The sequence below is a fragment of the Haemaphysalis longicornis genome, unplaced genomic scaffold (assembly GCF_048455015.1).
Source record: "Haemaphysalis longicornis isolate Haplotype H1 unplaced genomic scaffold, Haemaphysalis longicornis Haplotype H1 scaffold_1, whole genome shotgun sequence".
Lineage (NCBI taxonomy): Eukaryota > Metazoa > Arthropoda > Arachnida > Ixodida > Ixodidae > Haemaphysalis > Haemaphysalis longicornis.
This window is the reverse complement of record NW_027526203.1, coordinates 384,303,816-384,326,550: the sequence shown is the minus strand read 5'-3', so window position 1 is coordinate 384,326,550 and position 22,735 is coordinate 384,303,816. Positions and strand designations below refer to the sequence as shown.

At 47.0% G+C, this 22,735-nt stretch overlaps 1 protein-coding gene across 4 annotated transcripts in view; it reads left to right on the top strand.

Annotated features, from left to right (window-relative positions):
* The window catches only part of LOC144155223 (uncharacterized), a 93,587-nt gene that overhangs the window by 66,702 nt on the left and 4,150 nt on the right, over nt 1-22,735 (top strand). For 3 of the 4 annotated variants that reach the window (XM_077686547.1, XM_077686546.1, XM_077686548.1), the window contains exon 2: nt 12,518-12,699. In XM_077686547.1, coding sequence (XP_077542673.1) covers nt 12,518-12,699 — 182 coding nt within the window. Of the gene's footprint in view, nt 1-7,996; nt 8,233-12,517; nt 12,700-22,735 lie in introns of those variants that run through there. The other variant, XM_077686549.1, reaches the window with a different exon arrangement.

Genomic DNA, 22,735 nt, shown 5'->3' with positions numbered 1-22,735 from the left:
CCATTCGGTATAAATCCTTATCCCTCCGTCACGATGTGCCAGATGGCGCAGGTTTAAATTTGTGCGTATCTCTTTCCAGTATACTTCTCCCGCGTTGTTCCCGAAGATTTTCAAATTTTGGGGGTTTAACGCGCCAAAGCCGGGGCTATGTATGAGGCCCGGCGCAGTCGAGGGCTCCTGATTAAGTTTGGTTACCTGGGGATGTTTAACGTGCGCCGAAATCTCGACACACAGGCGTTCTGGCTTTTCGCCTCGTCAATGAGGGTGCGGGAAACACTTTCATTGTGAGCAGCGACCTTCTTGCGCCATATAAATCGGCACCATCATCATCCTGCACGTGTCCACAGGACGTCTCCCGCAGACTTGCAACCGTTCCTACCCTGCCTCATCAGAACCCATTCTTTTCCCTTCGATATTCCTGTATCATGCAGCCTCCGAGTTTTCGGTTTCCCACAACTTCTAATCCCATCTGTGGGCAGCCAATCTGTTGCCCTGGTCTTGCACCGGCTGTCAGTTCTTCGCATCGCATCACAGGGCCGGCTCACCTCTAATTCTTTCTCTTAATTTGAGCTAGAATGTGTCTTGCACCGCTGTGTTCCCGAATACGTGACGCTGATTTCCTATCTGTGAAAAATTTCTGAAAAAATGACAGCGATCAGTCAACACTGCCAAGGAAGGCAGAGAGGAAGTACAGCGGCATTTTTTTTTTCGGGTTGAAATAGAAATTTAAAAACAAACTTTGAAAGAAAGTTAAACATGCACCCCGGGTGGGGGATAAATTCTGCAGTTTTGGCTAAAGAAAAGCGTCCTTGATGGGCACAAGTGATACAGTTAAATTTGGATAAACACCCGATGAGAAGGTGGAGAAGACAGCCGCACCGGTAGCCGAAATCCGAAATTTGTCTGAGTGAGGGCCCCGCCCTGGGCGCATGTTATTGTTAACATGCCAGTTTTTCAAAATTTCTATAGCAACCCGAAAAAATGCCGAACTACTTCCTCTTATATGCATGAGCCGCGCACTTCAATCTGTTCCGCATGACGCTAGCTTATAAGTTCGCTTGTCCGTATGGTAGGGGAGCTGTGCGGTGAAGCCGACATGTGCAAGACATGCATACGGCCAGTACATGGGTGGAGTCTAAACGGGTGACGTTTTAAGCAACAGTGCGTAGGTGACGCCTAAAACAGGTACACTGGTTACGTATAAAACAAAGCTGCGGTAGCAGTATCTGCGCCTCGACATTCTCAACAATGTCATGTGTCCATCCTCACTTTTACCATTTCACAATTTATCGCGGTGCATCTTTGACTTAAAACCACTGTCCTGGGGCGTTAGGCGTATGCTCATCGACAAATGAAACACGATCACGAAAATATGAAACACCACACGAATAGCGCGATTTCTTTCCATTCAAGTCAAATTGACGCGTGGCTTAATTACAGTAACACGTTTTAAAAATCTGGCTTTCCAATTATACCTTTATACAATTATACAATTATACCTGGCCTTTATTGGACCTCCAAGAGGAGTAATTTTGCGTGATCTGGTTCATATTTTCATGTTCGCGTTTCATTTGTTCATGGCTGTACATTTCGTCGCTTCGACTCGTATTTGCCCAATCGTTTTCACATTCCTCTGTCTCTGTTAATTCTTTCAGGCAATACAGTCAGCGTGACTTGGTTCAAACAGGAGTAGTGTAAATTTTAAATGCGCGTGAAATAGTTTTAACATCAGCGTAGCCCGTATGGGCAATACGGCATGAGCGCCCAAGGTTCACCGTTCACGGAGTCATTGTTCTCCTGTGTCGAAAGACGGCTAGACCAGCGCCATCTTGCAGTGCTTCGTTCGTTGCCTTGATAGGAGCACAGGCCAAGTGACCTGGCACGTCTTGAAAAAAAGCAGACAAAAGAACACTCAAAACCATTGCTGTTTTGCAGATTTTCCTTTTTCTAAACTTTTCTCGCAATAGGGCAAGTTTATTGTCTTCTCAGAGCACTTCATTTATGCTTGATTATAGCCGTAAAACGGTAAAAAAATAGTCTAACCTTCCCCTATGCCTTCTTTGGCGTTGTAGACTGCCGGCATTTCTTTCTGTATTTCCTAACGAGCCCCTCATTTCCAAACCCTATTATCGCGCGAAAGCTTAGCGAGGGCCTCGGTTCTGGCAGCCTTGATGCCAAGGTAGCATAAGAGGGTTTCCCGCCAGTTGACCGCTCATGACAGGCTGTAGACGTTCGCGTCACGCCCCGGGGGTTGAAAAAGAAGGTCCCCTTCTCTCCGTGTAGTCTGAGTGGCGCTGGCTACCACCCTCAAGCGTCAGATACAGTTGTAGTAAATATAAATACCCCAGAAAGTGAAGCAGAACACAGTCGCCCAGATAGCCGAATTGGTAAGGCATTCGAGATCTGATCGAAAGGCGTGGGTTCGGTCCCCACTCTGGGCGCGTGTTTTTCTTTCTTTCTTTCTCACGTAATTATAATAAAATAAAAATAATGTAACGTCACTAACCGTAAAAAATTGTCTAACCATTCCCCTATGCCTTCTTTGGCGTTGTAGACTGCCGGCATTTCTTTCTGTATATATATATATATATATATATATATATATATATATATATATATATATATATATATATATATATATATATATACACACACCCGGCGGGCATTTTTTTCTCCACTTTCTGTCTTTCCAAATTCTTTATCTGTTTCAATAACCTACCACATGTGTCTATATATATATATATATATATATATATATATATATATATATATATATATATATATATATATATATATATATAGTAAGGAAATGAGGGGCTCGTTGAGGTAATACAGAAAGATAGGTCAGCAGTCTACAACGCCAAAGGAGGCATAGGGGTGTGGGTAGGCTCTTTTCTTTTTCACTACGGTTAATGAAGTAAACATTTTTTTAAATATACAGAAGAAAGAAAGAAAGAAAAACAGGCGCCCAGAGTGGGGACCGAACCGAAAGACGTGGGTTCGGTCCCCACTCTGGGCGCCTGTTTTTCTTTCTTTCTTTCTTCTGTATATTTAAAAAAATGTTTACTTCATTAACCGTAGTGAAAAAGAAAAGAGCCTACCCACACCCCTATGCCTCCTTTGGCGTTGTAGACTGCTGACCTATCTTTCTGTATATATATATATATATGCATGCATGCTCGTGTCCCGCACAAGCCGCCGCATCGCGTTCTTTGGCCACTCGTGATATTTTTGCGAAGCGAAACGAAGCGAATTTTGACGCAGTAATGGCGTAGAGGTAGAACACCCACCTCGCGTGCAGAAGGACCGTGGTTCGAATCCCGGTGCCGGACAATTCCAACCGGATTAAAAGGGAAAAAAAATCCGCGTATTGATGGAATTGCACAAAGGGGCTTGGGGTGCGGCCTGACCCCGGCGACCATTGCCCGTAATGCACTCCCTCACCAGAGCAGGATTGGCCACCCTGGTGTAGTAACGGCCACAACCTCCCATGAATACGCCAATTAACCCTCGGCCCTCAGTCCCCAGCGGCTGCGAAGCAACTGCCCACGGCGGCGGTCAGACCTGTGACGCAGCAGAGGGTGCTAAGAATCCCTGGATCCGGACAGGCCGCCAATGGAATCTCAACCTGGCAACGTTTAACGCGCGAACCTTATCTAGCGAAGCAAGTCTCGAGGTGTTGTTCGAGGAATTAGAGGGCATTAAATGGGATGCAATAGGGCTTAGCGAGGTTAGGAGGGCAGGCGAAGCCTTAACGGCGCTGAAAAATGGACACGTCCAATGTTACCGTGGTCTAGAGGACAGAAGAGAACTGGGAGTGGGACTTCTAGTCAATAAAAGCATAGCTGGCAACATAGACGAATACTATAGCATTAACGAAAGGGCAGCAGGTCTTGTAATTAGGCTCAATGAGAGGTACAAGCTCAAGGTGGTGCAGGGCTACGCGCCCACATCCAGCCACGACGACCAAGTAGTGGAACGCTTCTATGAAGATGTGGAATCGGCAATGGCTAAAGTAAAAACACAGTATACCGCAGTTATGGGGGACTTCAATGCTAAAGTAGGCAAGAATCAGGCTGGAGACAATGCAGTTGGGAACTATGGTCTGGGCGGTAGAAATAGCAGGGGGGACCTACTAGTTGAGTTTGCAGAACGGAATAACCTACGCATAATGAATACCTTCTTCTGTAAACGGGAGAGTCGGAAGTGGACCTGGAGGAGCCCGAATGGGGAGCACAAAAATGAAATAGACTTCATATTATGCGATAACCCTGGCGTCGTGCAGGATGTGGAAGTGCTCGGAAGGGTAAGGTGTAGTGACCACCGTATGGTAAGATCTTGAATTAGGCTAGATCTGAGGAGGGACCGCAACAAGCTAGTACAAAAGAAGCCGATAAATGAGCTAACAGTAAGACGTAAAGTAGAAGAATTCAGGATCGCGCTGCAGAACCGATATTCCGCCCTTAAAGGAGCCATGAAGAGAAAACACAAGTTTGGTTCATTGAAAAGATTGTCTCGTTAGAATCATACTGACACCACTTTTAACGTAAACTTCGCTCAAATAAGCTACATAATTAGGAAAAACGGGAATGGTCATGCGACCCACCAGCTCATTTCCCGCAACAGAACCTATGTCGTCACATGAGCTAAGCTCTGCGATTGGCGGAGGCTGGCAGAAGCAGACGCAAATTAGGTAGAACTTACAAACTAGACGAACGAGCGATTTGCGCTTAAATTTAGGGCACATTCTTTACAAAGCAATAAGAATGATGGGACAAACAGTGGAAGTTACGAAAGCACATGTAAACATGGAAGTACTGATGCGTTCTGCTGTTCGTACTGCGCACAGCATGCTTGGTTTCGCTGCACAGCACTACAGGGCTTGGGGTTGTCTCAGACGACACTGGCCGATTGACGCAAGTAACGGTGTCTTACGTGACCCCATTTGTCGAGCGAGCACTGTTTCAGGGAACGAATATTTTCTCCCAGAACAAAAACAAGCCAGGTTTAAATGCGGGCAAAAACAAACCAAACGCTTGCCACGGTATGGTGGCGCCATCTAGGTTACGGAACGTAAAGAAACGCGGGAACAAACAAACACCGTTGTACAGGGTGGAGACAACCTTCGGACGGTCCCGTGCCGCCGCAATTGGGCCAATGGGCTCAGCGCGTTATTCTTTTCGTTTCCCACGAGACCTAGCAACGCGAAACAGACAATATGATTCAAACTTCTACAGTAAACCGCGTTGCGGCGATAATTTTAGCGCGGTTTTGACACAATGACTTGCTTCGGCGGCGAGCGAGCAACCAAAAAAGGCGGCGCCAGCGTATACGTGTCTCTACCCTGTACGGCGGATGCGTTAATGAAGGTACTCTAGGCTGCAGAGCGGTCGGTTTCAGTGATGTCACTTGGGACCACGAAAACGCACGATTGAGCGGGAAAATCAAAATTTTAACCTAAATTGTTTAATTTCTCAGTGAATAAAGCACCGTTTGTATCCGGACAAGCGCTGGGGGCACTATAAAACACAAAATCTTTCGAATAAAACCATCTTGCATTTTCTCTTCATGGCTCATTTAACGAGGAAGCCGAGCTTACGACACAGGAAGTCAGCAACAACCTTACACGCATTATCACGGAGTGTGCAGTAGAAGTCGGGGGCACTATGGCTAGACAGGATACTGGTAAACTTTCACAGGAGACAAAAGATCTAATCAGGAAACGGCAAACCATGAGAATCTCCACCGCAGCTGACAGAATAGAACTAGCCGAAATCTCGAAGTTAATCAATAAGCGTAAGACAGCTGACATACGGAAGTATAATATGGAGAGGATCGAATACGCTGTAAAGAGCGGAGGTAGCCTGAAAGCAGTGAAGAGACGTTTTGGCGTGGGGAAAAATCAGATGTATGCACTTAAAGATAAGCAAGGCAATGTCATCACAAATAGGGATAAAATAGTCACAGTGGCCGAGGAGTTCTATAGGGATCTGCACAGTAGCCGGGACATACAGGATAATGCCGAACGAGACAGTAGTTCAGAGGAGATAGACATCCCACTAGTAACGACCGAAGAAGTAAGGAAGGCCTTGAAAGAAATGAAAAGGGGCAAAGCGCCTGGTGAGGATCAGATAACAGCAGACCTCTTGAAGGATGGCGGAGAAATTGTACTTGAAAAACTGGCAAACCTGTATACGCAATGCCTAATGACCGCAAGTGTACCGGAATCTTGGAAGAACGCGAACATCATCCTAATCCATAAGAAAGGCGACATGAAGCACTTGAAAAATTATAGGCCGATCAGCTTACTGTCAGTCGTCTACAAGGTACTTACCAAGGTAATCGCTAACAGAATTTCTGCAACCTTAGATTTCAGTAAACCTAAAGAACAAGCAGGGTTCCGTAAAGGTTATTCAACAATGGACCATGTTCACACGATCAATCAGGTGATAGAGAAGTGCGCTGAGTATACTGAACCCCTATATATAGCCTTCATAGATTATGAGAAAGCATTTGACTCGGTCGAAACCCTAGCAGTCATTCAGGCATTACGGAACCAGGGGGTAGATGAGCATTAAGCATTATGTAAGAATACTAGAGGATATCTACAGTGGGTCTACAGCTACCATCATCCTCCATAGGGAGAGCAGTAAAATACCTATAAGGAAGGATGTCAGACAAGGAGACACAATCTCTCCAATGTTATTCACAGCATGCTTACAAGAAGTATTCAGAACATTGGATTGGGAACAGGTGGGAGTAAGGATTAATGGAGAATACCTCAGTAACCTCAGATTTGCTGATGACGTTGCCTTGCTAAGTAACTCGGGGGACGAATTGCAAAGCATGCTTTCCGCACTGGGCGAACAGAGTAGAACCGTGGGCCTGAAAATCAATATGCAGAAAACTTAAGTAATGATCAATAACCTCGGGACAGCACAGCAGTTTGAGATAGGTGGCGAGGCAGTGGAAGTGGTAAGCGAATATATCTACTTAGGCCAAGTTGTGACCCCAGATCCCAACCATGAGGCAGAGATAATTAGAAGGATCAGAATGGGGTGGGGTGCATATGGCAGACATTCTCAGATAATGAATAGCAGCCTTCCATTGTCGCTGAAGAAGAAAGTGTATGACAGCTGCATCCTACCGGTACTCACCTACGGGGCAGAAACTTGGAGGCTCACTAAGAGGGTTCAACTTAAATTGAGAACGACTCAGCGGGCAATGGAGCGGAAAATGATAGGTGTAACATTAAGGGACAAGAAGAGAGCGGAGTGGGTCAGGGAGCAAACTGGTGTTAGAGACATATTGGTAGAAATTAAGAAGAAGAAATGGACGTGGGCAGGTCATGTAATGCGAAGGCAAGATAACCGCTGGTCATTAAGGGTAACAGAGTGGATCCGTAGAGAAGGCAAGCTTTGTAGGGGGCGGCAGAAAGTTAGATGGGCAGATGAGATCAAGAAGTTTGCGGGGATAAATTGGTCACAGTTGGCACAGGACCGAGGTAATTGGAGAATAATGGGAGAGGCCTTTGCCCCGCAGTGGGCTTAGATAGGCTGGTGATGATGATATTTTTGCCAGCCGCCATCCTGGAGAATGAGCATGTCGTTAAGTGGTCTCGAAGGAACGCCTCGTTTAGAAACTGGCCTCCGCACCTGCAGACTCTCGTCGGCTCGGAACGAAAAGAAAGTGCGCACGAAAGGAAGCGATCCGGGTGAGCGGTTCAGCCAACCCGCAGCGAGGCCTCCCGTTTCCCCGAGAAGTCGTCGCGGAAGCCGGCTGCTGCCGCCGCTTGTGCAAGCCTCGATGACGCGCCAGGGGCATCGGCGGGCCGCTTATCATGCAGCTTTCGCTCCGCGCAGACAGGTTGGCTCGCTGCTTACGAGCCAGCACTTCCGTGTTGCACGCGCTCTAACCTCTGGCGCGTGCGTGCTCACTGGCTGTCACTAAGCCGGCGTGACGTAATCCTCCGTCTGGCTGGCCGCGGCTGGAGGATGGTCCGCGTAATGCGTGGGCGTAGAGCATGGCGTCGTCCCTTACCCGATACTGTTTGTATCGGTGAGTGATAGACCGCGTCTGTCCCTGGCACAGTTTCGCGATCCGAACGAGGAAGTGGCGGAATACGGAAGAAGGCGTGCCCGCAGCTTTAGGGCCACGCTTGGCCGCCTCTTGGCCTCACTCGGCTTTCGCTCGGCAAGTGCGCCGTTTGCTGGATCCGTTCTCGTGACGTCGGTAAGAAATTCTCGGCTGAGTGAGGCTGCGTTTCGATGCTTTGGGCCTCTGGGGCAACGAGAAAATGGAACGGGGATGCGGCTCATGAAGTGTTTTCAGAAAGCGACTGTCCTTGTGCGCTCAATGGCTGCTTGAGTGTTTCCATTTGGTCTGCTTCCCAGCAAAGGCCCTGGTTCGAGCTATCGTAGGACGCTTCGGGAGTCAGCTTGTTCTCGCTGTCTGGCTGAGATCTCGTGCGTGAAAAGTGAAATGACAGTTTAGGCGGCGCCATTTGTGTGTAGTATAAACGCTCACGTATGCATACACGCGTGCCAAGTTCTTGGCGTGGGGAGACTTCCGCGTTTACCCATGCGCAGTCGACGGAAAGTCCTGGAAAACGTCTGCGTGCCTACACCCGCTTTCCCCCTGTCGTCCGCTGGCTTCATTGGAATTCCTCTTGTGGACCGGTATGCCGGCCCGGCGCTTTCCTACGCCCCAGGACTGATTCTTGTTTGGCGCCAGTCAGGCGCCAAACGTTCCTTGCTTCTAATTCTCTGACCTTTTTCCAGAGTTTCAGAGAAACTCGAGAGGCTTTTGGGCCCCACTCTAGGGATTTTTCTTCTGTCCCATTCTTGTCTTTTCCGTTTTTTACTAGCTAGGTTCTCGACACGCGCCGCCTTCTTAATCACGAGCCCGCTGCGCGTGTGAGACGAATTGATTGAAAGGTCTGGCATTCCTAATTGTGCCTTGACGTGATTCCCCCCCCCCCCTCCCCCCACCGAACACGCTCTCTTTCTAAAGCACTCACTTCCTTGGAGTGCTTTATTTCTAAACGAAAAGTACTGCACACTCCTCTGGCCGCATCAGGGACTCCTTTATGTTGTTGCGCGTCTGGTTTGGGTACTGTAAACGTATTTCGTATGTTCTCTAGCTTCTCTCGTGTGGACTTGAAGGGGACACCCAGCGTGGGCGGGACCGGAAAGGACTGGCTGTAGAGGAACCAACATCCCATTTCCGACGAGTCTAGTCACTTTTTGTGACCTTTGCTGCCACCAGCGGTCATGGCGAGGCAGCTGGGAAAATAGAGAATGGCGTCGCAAGGAATTTCAGGAACTCTACGAAGGAAGTGTCTCACCCTTTAAAAGATTTGTCCTCCTTTGTTTCATCAGTAAGGCTGACAGAAATAATAAAGCGATGCCAAGCTTTTCAACGTGAAGGAAGGGGGAACGATGACCGACGACTGGCGGTAGGCCCTATGAACTGAATGTTTTCACAGACCGTTCTCGTGCCATTTGTAACGGGCGTGTCTTCCTCTGACGCGGCGATGCGCACAGAGCTGGCACGAAAAGCCGGCATTATGCATGCAGCACGCGCCGTTCGTGTACGCTTTCGCTTCTGAGTTGTCGACAAAGGCCAAGCGGGCACCTTCCCGCCTTTGCGCGAAGTAAGATTTATGTATAAGCGTTTACGGCTGGTGTATAGTTTTCTTTAGAGCTAGCTACTGCACACCGTGCGTGACAGGCTACGTATGCATTGGTAAACATGTAAACATCTTCCGACAGGACCACGGTGTAAGAATATTCTTACACCGTGGACAGGACGTAATGGCCGATGTTCTGCCGCCGACATTCGAAAGAGAGTGCGTATCGGCGAGACTGTGCCGTTGTTAAAACGTGAATCGAACGCAGCGGAGCTTCGAAGAAAGAGGGGCGACACTGTCCAGGGTGCGACTACGCGGCGCCTCTACGGTTCTGAAATTGGCCGCAGTATCGACGAAAGCAGGAGGTAGAGCAGATATAAAATTCAACCACACATTTTGGACACCAATACTGTTCCTTAAGTGGCCCATCCAAATGCTTTTTTTTTTAAACCTTGGTTACAGCTGGCGTGTTCCTGGCCTACAGTGCGTGCTTATCTAATCATCGGTTGTTTAGCCACGTCTATGTTTAGCAGTATGATTTATCGGGCAGTCATTGTCCTTCCGACTGAGCCTTTGCAAATGCAGGTGTTTTTAGCCTAAGCGCTAGACGTCGGTCTGTCAGTGCAGCTGGAAATAAACATTGTCGTTGGGCTGTAAGCCATTCTCCCGAGAGCTAGTTTATCGCGGGCTGTTCCGGTGTACCCGCCGTGTCCACACGGCAGCGCGCCTGGTACGCGGAGGTCTTTTACCAGGCGAACACATCCAAAAAACACGCGTCCTTTGTCATTCCGGTGACTGCTTGCTAGAGAACGAGAACTGACAGCCGTGTAGTGTCAACTTTGCGGCTCTGTTGTCGTTAACTTGTGGGGAAAATTTCCATCTGAGAAAATGAACTGGTAATCACTGCGGTGCTTTCACTAAAATGTGTTGTGTCGTGAGGCAATGCAGAATTGAAGGGGGTGTTGCGTGAACGGCATTCTGAAATGGTGCAAATTTTTCGGAGCACAGTGAAGAAATTTGAACGGCGTTTAGAATGCGCGCCTACGACGCTGAACGATGGCATCAGGATCGCAGCTCCACTCGGAGGACTTCGCGACGCATGGAAACTCCATCGACCAATCAGGATTTTCGCGTCCGGCGCCTACCAACGGGTTATGTGGTCCACGAGCTTCCTAACGCTTTCGAGTTAAAATGGTCCCGGATTGGACGTAACTGCAGAATCCCGAGATGTATGCAAGCCTTTATTGCTTAGCGACGAGGCACGCGCTATCATTTGCTTCCGTGTTTGTTGCTGTCCACTAGCGACCTATGTCTGTAACACGAAACGGAAAGAATGCGATAAACAAGGTAGCCGCGTATTGACTGGCGATTGTCTCTCCTTCGTTCGCATTGGTGTCTTCTCAACGATTTGTTTCCCATGTGCGGAACCGCCCATGCGAAGGCTTTCACTTTTTTTAAACGAGAAAATTTTGGTCTGTCTGTATGTCTGTCTATTCTACTGTAGGTCTGTAACGCGATTCAGCCACCCGGCCAAAGTAAAATATCAGCTGCACAATAGGTGTATATACCCACAGCCAAATATAAACACCTAAGTCTGGTGGCAATGTTCATACTTGTCAACATTGCTGACCAAGAACACACCACCACGCAAATATGAGGCAGAAAATCAATACATAAGTGATATTTGCAGTGTTCCTTTATTACAAGTTCATGGAGGCTTGATTCAAATGAAATACGGCATCTGCTGCTTAAAAAAAATTTACTCCGTCGCCCGCTGTCGCCTGCGCCACTATAAGCTTCTAGCGGCATTTTAAGAAATCAAACGGACACAGTTACGAAAGGCTCCACTAGGTAGGTTCCACGTTCCGCTTGGAACGCACATGGATAGGGCGACGTGGTTCTAGAAATGTTGAAGTAGGGTGCCTCGATTCACCCGCGTCTCCGCCGTACGGCAGCGCTGGCATCGAGGCACCCTGCCTGGAGCAGTGGAACGCGGTAAATTTAAATTGACTTGAGCGAACCTCTGGCGTCTTTACCTTGGGAGGCGCGCGACGGGAGAGGAACAGCATCAGAAGTGAATTGGAACGCGAAAGGAGGCATTTACTTCGCAAATGTTGACGAAAGATTTGTCGACATTTGCAACGAAAGGAGCAGATACGCGGCCATGTTTTTGTTCCGCAGCCACAGCGCTAGCCGCGGCCTGCGAAACTTTAGTCAGAGTTAGGGCTCTCGACATCGCACATTTTCTGCTCGGGTAGCTGCTCTCCGAACCAGCTGACCGAGTACCCGCTGGGAAGTGATAATAACGTGCAGACCTGTGCGCAGCAGGCAGAGGCGCGTGCAACGGTCCCTCACAGCGTGTCGTGAAGGCCCGCCTGGAGTGGTGGTCGCTGGACTCCGAACAAACCTGTACTCAGTTGGTGGGGTCAGTCAAAGTAGGTTGCATTGAAGAAGTATTCCTCGTCCATGAGAAATTTGCTTCATATACTAGTCTCTTGCATTATGCATGACTGGATCATGCGCAAGATGAATCATCGCTGTGAAATCCTATTACTGAAAAGAAAAAAAAAACTGCATGCTTTTCTTCTCTGCAAGGTTTGATACGCCTCAGAGTGCGTTCCTTAGCGCCAATTTTTCAGCGGTCGCTTTCTAATGAGTCTGACGAGTAGGGATAGGAAGCAAGCACCATGCATGAACTAGGCTTACAGGACAGCCAAATGACGCGCAGGATGCATACTGGTCAATGACGCGAGTAGCGGGATGGGTTCCGAGAGGTGGGCACGCAGTGGCGCCTTTGGTTGTCCGTCTTGTATGGAAACGGTGTTTTGGAGAACACGTTGTTTGCCCGCACGTGCGGACCTTCATGCTCCTCCCCTTCACTCGCAGCGGCAGCAGCGTGGAGCCGAGTGGTGAGCGGACTGTTCAGCTCGGTGCTCAGCCTGGGGCTGGTCGCCTGCATTGTGAGCCACTACAGGATGGGCGCCCGGTCGTGGAGTGAGCGGCGCAGTCGGCCGGCGCCCCACGACCCGCAGCCCTACCAGCACGTGCTCCTGCCGCCCGTGCAGTCGGTGCGTGACGCTCGCCCCTGTGGCTCTGTGTTTTTTTTTTTTTTTTTGGGGGGGGGGGGGATGTTCCCAACGGTGCAGCATAACTGCCGTTAAGACGAACTCGAAGGGACCGTGACTGTCTGTTCGTCTTATAAGGAATCGGCAACACCGCCAGGGGCGTGCAAATATTTTGCTTTAATACCCGTGCTACACGAGCATTTCGAAGGCCTTCGAGTCGAATGTCATTTTTTTTGAGCTGCTACACGACGTTTTTCAAAGGCCTTTGACTGAAATGCCATTTGAGTCAAAGGAGCACAACTGACCTTTGAGAGTCCCAAAGGCCTTTGAAACACGAACGGTCGTACCCTCGGGCTCAGTTTCTGCAAGCCGCAATAACAAAAACAATTATTTACATGTAAAACTGTGTTTCAAGTGCAAGATCTTCATAATTTTTCACTTGTTCACTTGTTTTCGTTCTCTGTCACTCGCTCTACGATTACGAGGTAACTTGGTACTCTCAACACCGGCGGTGCGAAAAAAGACAAAAAGAAACTGGCTGCCTTGTGCATGTTTTGTGCGCGCTTGTAGATAGTTATCAATTTGATCTCTAATAATTGCTTTTTTGCCCATTTTAACTCTAAAATTACATTTTCGCCAAGAACGAAACATGGCAGCAGTGGCGACACCAAAACGTGGCCGGCGAACGCGGAAACTTTCAACTGCCTTTGAAAATCGTCGTGTAGATCGGCGGAACTCCTTCAAGTTCGAAGGACATTTGAAATTTCAAAGGCCCTTTGACTCAAATGTCCTTCCAAACGCTCGTGTAGCACGGGTATAAGACGGTGAATGAAGTGGACTTGCAAGGGCGGAAACAGACAAAAAATCATTTGAGTGGGAAACTCGATAGAAGACTGTCTTCAAGTGCTCTTGCCTGGTTTTATCCAGTCCAAGCGGCCACGGAGAGCGTACACCCGCTACTTCAAGCGACAACGCAACAGAGACAAAGAGGAACTCCTCGCTTTTTCAGCGGTGACGCGGTGGGACTGGCGACGCGAACCGACGCGAACTCACATGCTCCCGCTGAGAAACGGCATTGGTCAGGAAAGCTGCTACGTTCGCGAACAGGAAGTCTCCGTCGTCGCTTTTTTTTTTTTTTTTTTCCTTTTTTTTACCCTCCCAGTTTTGCGCCTCTCCTTCAGAGCAGCCTGGCCACAAAACTCGCCCTCGCTCATTTTTTATTTGCTTTGCCCCTGGCTCCACGGGTTAAAGGGTACGAGAAGTGGTAGCTTTGTCCATGTGCCCTTTTTTCTTGCTCCCTCCCTTCCTCCGTGGCGCGAATTCGCTTCGGGCTGTGGTTCTCTTTTACTTTTCTTTACCTCTGGTCGCGTGAATGTCCCGCCGCACCCCGTTAATTAAGACTGCCATGCTCGCTACCCAGAATCGCCAGCGGTGGTGGTCAGTCCGAAAGTTGTTCGTCTTAACCGAAGACTACGGCAAATCTGTTCGTCTGTTTTTGCATTGGGTCTACGGAAAACCAAACAAACGTTCCCTTGTCGTTCGGCATAACAATAATTTGTCTTAACCGAGTTAGTCTTAACGGGAGTTCATAGTATGTATGCATGTATATACGTATTTATGTATGTATGTACGTATGGTCGAGAAAGAAAAGTTTCCAATGGTCCAGAAGAAATATCAAAAAGTAGAGTCCGTGCAGTCCGACGCACGTCTCAAAAAACAAAAACAAAAAGGTTTACTGACGTTTCGACTGAAGAACCAGACTTCTCCGGTGGTTACTCCGATGAAGACTGGTCCCGGTCGAAACGTCAGTAAACCTTTTCGTTTTTGAGACGTGCGTGTAACTCTACTTTTTGATATATATATATATATATATATATATATATATATATATATATATATATATATATATCTGTGTGTGTGGGTGAGACAGCTGCGCATCTTGCGCAGTTTTGATACAAATTTGCTATTTGTTTCCCATGCGCCAGGCTGCTCCAAAAGCTTGAAAAATTGCAGAAATCGCGCCGAACTGCTCCAAAGCAGTTCGAGAGCCAAGGATTTTAACGCTCCCGCCAGTTTCAGTGGGGGGAAAATGATTACTGCCGGCATTATTTACCAGCACCTCCAAGGTGATGCTGTAAGGTTTCATTGATTGATAATTCCATTAAAAAAACGCATAAAATTGTCCCCGAGATAGTTTTTTCGAAAGTCACAATGTCGGGTTGCACATTTAATATTCTGTCCGTTTTTGAAGTTTTCCCATCTAAAACCATTGCAAAGTCCTGTGGAAAAAATACTTATGTGTACTGAGGTGACAAACTATGTGTGCAAGTTGATCAAAAAACGGCAATTTTCGGAGCGCCGTATCTCCGGAACGACATTACTGAGCGCCGCCATCTTGGTGTGGCGAACATGGGAAAACATGGCCACCGGGTGAAGCAGTTGCTCGTGTTTGAGGCAGAGTGCTCTTCGCTGATTTCTACCGTGGTTTTGATTATGGTTGGAGCTGTGTTTACATTTAGTCGTTTGATCTGTTGCGGGAAGTTGCGCGACTCGACAGACGGGAGTTCATCAAAAACAACGAGGTGCCCGAGAATTCGCCGTGTTTCAACCTTGAGTGTGAGGCGCGGGGCGTGCTTGAAGTGAAATTTAGGACTCATTGCGATGTTATAAAACGCCGAGTTATTGCTGCCTTCAGGGTGTCGAACCGGAACCGGAACCGAACCCAAAACCGGAACCGAACCCGAATTTTTGCCCGGAACCGGAACTGAACCGGAACCGTATTTTTTCCGCCATTTTGGAACTGAACCCGAACCGGAACGAATTGAAGGAACCGTTCCGAACCGGTTCCGGGGCCTCAAAACTGTGATTTCTAGTTTTCCATCCCGGTACCCTACCTTGCATCCGAAGATACTTTTACCATTCGCCAGACGGCACCACGCAATATTTTGCATAGTCTGCAATTCCCAAGGCCCATAAGGTTCTCATCTTATTATTACCCTAAATTTAATGTAAAGTCCGTATACACTATTAGTTTGCTTTAGGTATTGCTCATCTCGCCAAATTATCTTTTTGCATTTACAATAACTTAAGTTAGGACGCATATGCCGTGGCAACATATCATGGGGTATTCTTTATGGTTTCTATGTGCAGTGTGTTTAAAATCGTGTGAAGTTTTCATGTTGTTAATTCGAATGCATCCGTGTCCGCTTGTGAAGGCCTTCAGGGACACCATCAACAATAAATCCGTATCTTCCACTTATTTTAGTTTGAGTGGGCACTTCTATAAAAACAGCACTGAGACACAAACACTCACAGTTCTCTACGTCACCATCACTTTTTTTGTACAGTGCCGTTGTGTTCTTTGGTTACTGCCCTACGAGAACATGAGAATTGAAAAAAAAAAAAAATGGGGCCTTCTCATTTTCGCTTTTACAGTAAATGCGATAGCATTTCCATGCATGGATTTAAGTCGATTAACGCGGATTAGCGGGTAGACTAGGGTGGTTTAGTGAGATGAGTGAATGAACTAATGTGAATTAGTGGGACTGCGGTGTTGATTAATATGGATTAGAGGAATTAGCGGGTCAGTTAGGCGGATTAGAGGGTTGGACCAAACATGATAGATTTGGGGTCCTTGGCATTTGCAAATTTTGCAGCGTTCTCTTTCTCGCCCAATCAGGAAATTTAGTTACGCACAAAATAGCCGGAAAGTTATGTGTCGACCACCTGAATGCTATAAAAGGCCTTTTTTATGCACGTGTTACGCTCTTATGTCATTTCTCGCGTAAGATTTACATCTCGCAATGAAGTTAAAAACTAATTGCCTAATGCATGTCTTATATTCACCAAAAGGTTCTCAAAATGTGTATATATAGGAGGTAAGACTAAGAAGCAACTAAACTGAAAGAAAAAAAAAATGGAACGATCAACTGGTTTGATGCGAAAGACGCCCGATAGCATACTCCGATACCTTCTCTTTCTTCGTGCTACCGTTCTGCAGCCTTCCGCAGGTGTAGCATCTCAACCCCCGAACACAGCCCCTTCCAAGCTGAGGAAGAGGCGATAGCACGTGCGCTTAGCCAAAGGGCCGCCAAAAGTCAAATAACAGACTCTTATCAGGCGTGGCGCAACTTTGCCAACAGTCTATTGCATGTTACAACACTTCGAATGAACAAGCAGAGACCACCAACGAGACCAGCCAGGATTGTATGGGCACCAGCTCATACTGGCATCGCCGGCAGACAAGATCACCAACCTCGTGGCTGGACATTTGACCCGCTTAGCCAGCGCTGATGAAGCCGAGCCCGAGCGCATGCATCCTGTATACATACCAGGAAATTAATTAGCACTATAGGCTCTCCCGTAGAACGTATTCCTTCCCGCACAAATCGCTAGCGAATAACCAGGAAAGATTATTTCGTGCACTGCGGATTAACACCTTCCCACACATCACCAGTCTTCACCTCTTTAACAGGACACAATTCTCTCCATTTCGTCGCTTCCGTGGGGAGCCTGGGAACCTCATACACACAGTAGGCGGCTGCGACAAGTCCACCCTAGATCCATACAACCTACACGTTTCCATAAAGATTTGGGAGAAAGCCTTGGCCAGCTCCGGCCTGGAAGATCAGTTTCTCTTGATGGAAACGACTGTCGACTCTACCCCTCGAATGAGGACGCCTCTCTGAAACTTTTCCTCGATTTATTTAAAGTTCATTTTCCCTCTCTCTACGAGGGATATTTACTGCTGCTTGTGACTTCACTCGGCTATTATCTTTCGTAGAGCCCAACCGCTCTCACCTGTCGCTGAAGTGCCATGTAGCAAGTTCCTGTCTCCGGTGGTTCCCTATCTAATGCCATCCTGTACACGGCGTCCAATGAGTCATTAAAGCCGTTCTTTCTTTCTAACTGGTACGTTAGCATATGAAAGATGAGCAGAAGGAAATCGCTTTAAACGCCACCAGCCACGCTTGACAGTCGGAGGTTGACGCCGACGCGGGACTGTTTTCGACTTCTAGCAGTGCTAATGATTTCGTGTTAAAGCTAAAGCGCCGTTGAAACAAGGGGTGCATGAAAAGCGTAGCAGACCAATCAATTTATTTAAAGGCAAAATTATTTGCCTCATTGTGCGAAAACAGGGGTGCATGCGCGCGTGCGTGCCTAGACATTTGGTGGAACCAAAAAAGATGTTGGGCGCTCAGGCTCTCCTGCGCGCCAAAAAGACTTCTCGCTCGCCAGTAAACTACCTGCCTGCCTGGGTGCCTGCTAGGCAGGCGATTCCTGCGAGGATGCGTGATTTCGTGACGAGGGGCGGCCCGCCACGAGACGCCCGGGCGGAGGGGGGAGGCGGCGGAGACGCAAAATACTGTACCATGGCGACACTCCAGGGTACTAAAACATTTCTGCAGAAATTCAAACAATTATCTACTAATGCGTAGCATTCCTATGCCGCTTGTCCTCAGTGTGAGTTTCTACAGCCAATTTTTTGGTTTTTATAAATCCTGTCCGACCAATTATCTCAATTGACGCTGCTATAATTACAAATATAATATTCGCGAAATATCCATTATTGTGGAAATGCAGGCAGTCATACGGTTTCCCATTTTCCTTAATTGCTTAATATTTTTCTTATTTTATAGTTTTTCAAAATTTTGTTCGACCAATTATTTCTATTTGCGCCATTATAACGATTACATTTGTAACTCGCGAAATCTGCCTTATTGTGGAAATGCAGGGTGTTACACGGTTCGCCAGTTTCCGCAATTATTTTACATTTTTTTATTTTTTACGTTTATACATTTTCTTCGACTAATTATCTCCATTTACCCTATATAACGATTACAGGTAGAAATTTCCAATAATCGTCATTATCGTGTAAATGCAGGGTGTCACACAGTTTGCCAGTTTCGGTTATTAATTTTTTTATTTTTTAGTTTTTCAGAAATTTTGTGCGACCAGTTATCTCCATTTACGCTATTATAGCGATTACAGGTGGAACTCCCGCGAAATCGGTATTTTTGTGGAAATGAAGGGGGTTACACGGTCCTTGCTGTGGGCAAAGAATGGTACGTGTTAAAACGATTGCGGACGGACGGGTCGTCTGCTTAGTAGGACGGGGCGATAGGCAGTCTGCAGGGAGGCTGCCCATTACCAGAAGATTCTGGCGAAGATGCATTGAGGGGGAGGCGTCGGAGGCACCAGTGTGCTGCCCACTGGTCAGGAGGCTACCTGTTTGCCTTCCAGAAGACTGTGGCGAGAACGCATTATTTGGAGACGATGTGCGGCCCGTCACTTGTCGGCGAAGGAAGTGGATCACATGGCTGCACAGCGGCTACGTAGAGCCATGCGTTAGAGCGCAGCCCTTAAGCACCCGCTCCTGTGGTTTCGCGTAGTCCCTCAGCGTTGGACTCGTTGTAACCGAGAGAACGAAGACGCCACCGAAGATAGAGCTGGCAGGAAAACGGAGGTTGCAAGTATGACGAAAGTGTAAGGGGGAGGGCGTAATTCCGTGACCGTGCGAGACGTGCTTCCCAGTGGCGACCCCTTACGAGACAACGACAGAGTATGCCGCGCGCCGTCGTGCATTAGCTGATGACGCGACCACTTCCTGAGGCACAGCATCTATGCGCCGTCGCCGAGAAGACTACAGTTCGCGCTGCACTCAAATTTCGCATTAGCGAGTGTCGTAATCGTCCGTCATTTTCTTCCTCGAGAAAACAACTGCGGGGTATAAAACTGCAGCGTTATGATCCAAGGATAAATTAAATTAAATTATAAAAATGAAAGAAACTAAATCAATAAAAATAAACTTGCGGTCATAAAAAGCAGGGCTTTCAAATTCATACAAATACGCAGTCTTATGTGTCCGAGCGAATTTTTCATTTCGCTTCAGTTAATGTTGTAATCGTAGACCTACTATAGAAAACATTTTGCAGTACATTTTACAGTTAAAGGAACTCTTCAACACTTTAGATCAACGCTCTCACTCTTATCTTCGCATCTGGAAACACTGCAAAAGTTATAGCTATTGCCAGCACAGAGGAGCAGTGCGGGATTTGCTCTTCCCAGCAGATACGCCTTCCGTTTCTGCTTCGCTGTTGTGGTTTCATTTTAATGTCGCAACTTAAGGAAAGCCGGCAAATAGCCGCTACATCGCTGTAATGACGTCATTCCAGCGGTAGAATAACGCCAAGACTGGGGAAGAAAGAAAAGTATTTCAAGCACGTTTGTAAGTTATCTGACGGGGACAGAACAGTACTTTTTGTCTGAGGGACTTTCCGACTCCCTGATCTAAGTACTGGATGTGTTGGTTGACTACTTTCTGCAAGCATTCAAGATTTCGAACAAAGTTGAAAAAAGTGTTGCAGGGTTACTTATTTTTGGCCAAAACAAAACACTTGCACAAAAAAACCTACATTATGGCTTCGTTTTTGACAAGGAAACCTGACAAGGAAACAAAACACTAGCACAAAAAATGAACAGAAAAAAACACGCTTGCTTTTTTTTTTCTCCGAACCCGTTCGAACCCGTTTGAACCGGTTCGAACCGGTTCGAACCGGAACAGAATGGTGCGCCGGAACTGAACCCGAACCGAACCCGAAAGGCCTGAACCCGAACCCGAACCGAACCCGAAAAAATACCGGTTCGACACCCTGGCTGCCTTTGACATGTGAGCGGCGGGAATGGTGCAATCGACACTGCACAAGTGGTGGCGCAGGCTACATCGCCGCAAAATGTTCAAGCAGTGTCCGATAGCGGGACGGGCTATTATTGCACGATAGTAATAATGGTTCATCTACCTGAAGTGAGATTTAATGCCAAAAGGGAGGTGGCTAAACATACCAACGTGACTTAAATTACGATCGTAGTGAACGTGCACCTTGGAGATTGAAATGGGAGGTGGGGTGCGATGACTGTCACCTCCCTTTGCACAACTTTTGCCGTGGCTCTACACTTGTGCGTAAAGCCGAGTCTGGGATTACTCGATTGATTGATTGTAGAGTTTAACGCGCCGACGCAACACAGGCGATGAGGCGCGCCGTAGTGGAGGGCTCCGGATTAATTTTGACCACCTGGGGATCTTTATCGTGCGCCGAAATATCGTACACACGGGCGTTTTTGCTTTTCGCCTCCATCAGAAAAGCGGCCGCCGCGGCCGGGAATCGAACCCGCGACCTCGAGTCTGGGATTACGAAAATAATCATTTCGGCATCCACATCATAATAAACATGCCTCTTAGTTTTTCAATTCGAAATTTTCAACTGCACTCCACGCTATCTATGCATATAATATAGCGTAAGAATTTAAAAATGGTTTGTAAAAAGGTAGTGCAGCTCGTACCTTCTCATACTCTGGTAGAAAAAAACTTCTTTAAAGGCTATTTCAGTGTTATGTGCGTTCAAAACTGATTAAAAAGTGCACTCCCGCGCCCCCCCTCGAGTTGCCAAAAATTTGATTTTCGAGGCTCCTAAGGTGATATACGTTATGTCGTTCTTCTTCTCCAAATCAAGGTTCTTCTGCTCCAAAAGCGAGATTTCGCTGCTCCAAGAATTGCTCCCAAATCTGATTCAGCTGTCTCACCCCTGATTAATTTATGAATAATATACAAAAAGGCGTGTTTTCGACCACAGTGAAAAAAGAAAAACCGGTTTAATAACGTTTCGGCCGAGGGACCGGCCTTCGTCAGATTCCGCCAGATATATATATATATATATATATATATATATATATATATATATATATATATATATATATATATATATATATATATATATATATATATATATATATATATATATATATATGAGATTTCGGTTGAGTTGGTCTCCTGTAACGTCCACCACGCAAAAAGCCCTTAATACGCTTAAGACGAATTTCTGATAATACGAGGAAAGTATCATGGTCCCTTCGAGTTCGTCTTAACTTGAGTCTACTGTATAATATTGCCCACTCTGTATGACAGACACGTATACTTCCTACGACGCGGAAACTTAAACTTGCGCCCATTAACGTAAAACGAATTACTGTGTTCTTAACTAATTTTAGTACGCCCCATCCTAGCGTATGCGAGCGTGCGGTGGAATCTGCATAAACAGATCTGTATTTGTAAAATTTAGTCGCACGATCTGTCTAGTCGAAATAGGATCCACCGCGTACTCTGTTAGCGATAGGCTCAGCTCGCCACGCGTTTCACAGTGGCGCGAAATTCTCGCATTGAAATGCCTTTATGTTACGAATAAAAGCTGGTTTCACTTGAACGCACAGCGGTCATCTAAAATAACCAGCCCCACGTGCAGTAAGCAGCAGCCACAAAAACCGCGCATGTCTTATGGCGCGGATGAACGTGTATTTTAAGCGTTCCTTTGACCCCCTTAAACGATTGCATATTGAACTCATCTGCCACATAATATTGCAGAATCTGGCCGGGTCAGTATGTTCGACAAATATCTGGAGAATCACGTCGGTATGCATTTCCAGAGGAGTCGGATTTCCACGCTTCTACGCACATTTTTATTTGTGTAGTCATTTCATGGTTCGAACTGTGCTTAGATGCACTCTAGATATTTTGTGTGACGTTCTGTGCTTGCATGCATACTCTACTGAAGTAAAGAAATAGAGAGGATCGCAATAAAAGAATACTGACGGGATGGGTCCTTGTGTAAGCTATATCAAGCTAGCATATAGCTTAGTAATTTACGCCAGTATAAGTTACGCATAACTTAAATGTACAAGTTATCAGAAAATCAACTTGCTCAACTCAACGTATAACTTATGTACAAGTTATCATAAAACCACATTGCCCAACTTTCCGCTGTAAGCATTGTGCTTTTGTGCTCATGTCTAGCCCTAGCGCGTCACTGCAATCTCATTTGCCCACTGCCGTACGTGTGAACTTTTCGTTGACCAGATAGGCTAGGTAGTTTGCTACGTTTGCCCTTTAATTGTCCTATTCCATCTTCTGCCGGCCCACAGACCACAGTGCCAATAGACAAACACGTAAATGAATAAGTGCGTGTGTGGGCGCGCGCGTGATTTAAGT